The 3,727-nt window shown below is 38.7% G+C and overlaps 1 protein-coding gene across 1 annotated transcript; it reads left to right on the top strand.

Annotated features, from left to right (window-relative positions):
- Positions 1–705: 705 nt before the first annotated feature.
- Positions 706–1,644, top strand: LOC113176741 (olfactory receptor 7D11-like). Its single transcript, XM_026381268.2, has one exon. The coding sequence runs from the start codon at positions 706–708 to the stop codon at positions 1,642–1,644; it is 939 nt and encodes a 312-aa protein (XP_026237053.2).
- Positions 1,645–3,727: the final 2,083 nt, after the last annotated feature.

Raw genomic sequence — 3,727 nt, 5'->3', positions numbered from 1 at the left:
CATGAGTTTTAAATAATATTAATGATAACAATGGCAACTTTATTTACTGAGAGTACTACTGAGATGAAAGGTGTTTTAAAATCTACAGGAATAAGGGAACAACAGAGGGTAATAGGTTGGTATATATGATCAACGTGTGTTATAAACAGGATGTAAAGTGAAACCCATTATTCTATGTGATTGATTTAAACTAATAAAAATATCTCTAAATTAGTAATAGCAAAACCACATTTTAAGAAAGAAAAAAGGCATTGAGAGAAGACTGTCATTATGGTGTATCCACTCATAAATAAAGGTAGTTGAATTAAATATTCTGTGTTTAAAGATGATCATAAAGCTGTAGCATAAAGAAGTATGGAAATTACAAGGAAAAGATGTTAGATGTCTTCAATTGTCTTGTCTATAGCATATGAAAAGTTAGCTTACAAACATATATTTAAAAAGAAATTTAAACTCATTAGTCAGTGAAAAAAGAGATTTCTTTTAATGCAAAGAAAGCATGGATGTTCAGTGAATGTTGATTTACCTTTTTTTTTTTAAATTTTTGATTGTAGATGGACAAGTGCCTTTATTTTATTTATTTATTTTTATGTGGTGCTGAGGATTGAATCTAGTGTCTCACATGTGCTGGGCAAGCACTCTACCACTGAGCTACAGCCCCAGCCCTGTGATTTTACCTTCTGAACCAGAAGACACACTATATACATGGAAGCAGAAAACCACACAGGAATATCACAGTTCCTCCTCCAGGGCTTGTCCGATGACCCTGAATTACAGCCTGTTCTCTTTGGACTGTTCCTTTCCATGTACCTGGTCACCATCCTGGGGAACCTGCTCATTATCTTGGCCACGAGCACTGACCCCCACCTCCACACCCCCATGTACTTCTTCCTCTCCACCCTGTCCTTCACTGATGTCTGTTTAATCTGCACCACGGTCCCCAAGATGCTGGTGAACATCCAGGCACAGAACAAGGACATCTCCTACATACAGTGCCTCACTCAGGTGTATTTTTTTCTTCTCTTTCTTGGGATGGATAATTTCCTACTGACTGTGATGGCTTTTGACCGCTTTGTGGCCATCTGCCACCCCTTAAACTACACTATCATCATGAACCCCTGGCTCTGTGTCCTCCTGGTTCTCATATCTTGGCTCATCATGTTCTGGGTCTCCCTCATTCATGTTCTGCTGTTGAATCAGCTGACCTTCTCCACAGGCACTGAAATCCCACATTTTTTCTGTGAACTGTCTCATCTTCTCAAGGTGGCCAGCTCTGACACCCTTGTCAACAACATCTTTCTGTATGTGGTGGCTGCCCTGCTGGGTGTGTTCCCTGTCACTGGGATTCTCTGCTCTTACTCTAAGATTGTCTCCTCCTTAATGAGAATGTCCTCCTCTGTGAGCAAGTATAAAGCCTTTTCCACTTGTGGATCTCACCTCTGTGTGGTCTCCTTGTTCTATGGAACAGGATTTGGGGTTCACCTCAGTTCTGCTGTGACCCATTCTTCTCAGAGAACCATGATGGCCTCCGTGATGTACACTGTGGTCACCCCCATGCTGAACCCCTTCATCTACAGCCTGAGGAACAGGGATATGAACAGGGCCCTAGGGAGACTCCTCAGCAAAGCAGCTTCTTCACTTTAATGGATCACTGACCTCAGAGCTAAATGGACATTGTAGTTCCCAAGGCAAATGTTGTGAATTTCAATATTCTAGTTCTGTTTCTTCCCTAAAACACGTTTATTTTGTTCTGTTTTACATAACTTTGATTTTGCATATTTTTGTACATATTTCTCTCTAACAACTATCTCAGTAATTTTTTTTTGAATTTTCTTTCCTGTACACGGCCCATAAAGTTATACATTATGTGACTTTTCTTGCTGTAATTCCTAAGATTTCCAACTTTAAATGAAGAATGTACATCAAAGACTGACATGATTTCCTCAAAATTATTGCTTAAATGTTAAAATCCTTCATCTTAATGTTATTGCATTATTGTTTTACCTGGAAAAAACGGAATAAAAGTTATCAGAGAAGTGTTTACCATATTAGTACTGTGCTCCTCACTTTATGTGTCTGACTTCATTTATCCCAGAAAGATTTCATTCACTTATTTCCTCTCAGGCACAAAATATCTAAACGGAAGAATTTGAAAATGTGATGCATGAGACTGGATCTTCACTGAGCACACCCTCCTATCTTTGCTATCCCACTTTTTCCTACTTTTTATAACAGCAGTAGTGGATTTTGAACATGGAAGCAGGAGTCTACCTTCGCAGCAGGTTTGTTTATGTGTTCATCATCATATAATGTCTTGTATGCTCTTTATATGTTGAACTGCATTGATCCTGATAAAGAAACATTTATAGCAGGAATGAAAGATCTTCAGATGGCTCTGGGGCAATCTTAGGGACTTTGGTATTGAACCCGAACCCTCTAGTAGGCTTTCCTGTTTCTCAAGCAGCACAAGCCGTAGGAAGAGAGGAGAATGAATTGATCAGAAAGTAGAAGATAAGAGAGGGCAAAGGAATAACAAAATGATGAATACAGGTAACGAGGAGCCAGATGTATAATGATCTAAATACAGTAGGGTCTCCTGTGGAAGAAGCTGATGATCAATCTACTACTATTTTGGCAAGACTAAGGGAAAAGCTAAAACCTGAAGAATTCTTTTCAGTATTGGGGATTGAACCTGTGGCACTAAACCACTGAGCAACATATACTTTATTGTTATACTTTATTTAGAAGCAGGGTCTTGCTAAGTTGCTAAGGGCCTCACTAAGTTGCTGAGGCTGGCTTTGAACTCATGGTCCTCCTGCCTCAGCCTCCGGAGCCATGGGCCTCACAGGTATGCTCCACTGTGTCTGGCTGAACAGTGGTTTTCTAAGCACTTGAGAATAGAGAAACTAAGACTATGCTTACTGCCCCGATGTGGGAGTTTCCTCTTCCCACAACTGCCAACCACGGAAAAAGTCAAGGTCTTCCAGAGAGCCCAGCTCCAGCCTTATTTGTGTATGCTGTGTTGGGAAAATAGAGATCATGTATAGAAATAGCAATTTATTGGACAGAATAAATGAGAAAGCCATTTTTAGCATTCATAGACTCAGGTACTGAATATTCTTGTATTCGTGGGAATCCATCAGGTTTGAGGAGAAAGATGAATACAGGGTAAGTATGGTCAAGGTTATGCATGCATCTTGATGAACAAGACCTGACAGTATCTGTGTCTCATTTTATCAATGAAATAATGTTAACATCTAAGACTTTTCTAGACCTAGAAAAGGTCAAACAGCAGTGATGCATTTCCAAAGGAAAGGGTGTGTCATCAATACCTTATCACTGGCTCTATATAAAAGTTGATGCATAATGGAATAAAGACTTAAAAACAAGATCGGAAAGCATAAAACTATTGAGAAGAATCCTGAGGGAAACACTCCATAACTTTAATCTGGGCAAAGACTCTTTTGGATATAATTTCTAAAGCATTGACCATGAGAGCAATGATAGATGAGTAGGATTACATCAAACACAAAAGCTTCTATCCAGCAAAGAATAAGTAAAGACTAATAGAAATCAAACAGGAGATATTGTATGCAAACTATAAATTTTATGTGGGATTAATTTCTAAAACATAAAGAACTAAAACAATTCATTATATGAAAATGAATAACTTGATTAGAAACTGGTCAAAAGATCCAAGTAGGTGCTTCTCAAAAGAAGAAATATG

Source organism: Urocitellus parryii, chromosome 3 (genome assembly GCF_045843805.1).
Source record: "Urocitellus parryii isolate mUroPar1 chromosome 3, mUroPar1.hap1, whole genome shotgun sequence".
Taxonomy (NCBI): domain Eukaryota; kingdom Metazoa; phylum Chordata; class Mammalia; order Rodentia; family Sciuridae; genus Urocitellus; species Urocitellus parryii.
This window is presented reverse-complemented; position numbering and strand designations above follow the sequence as displayed.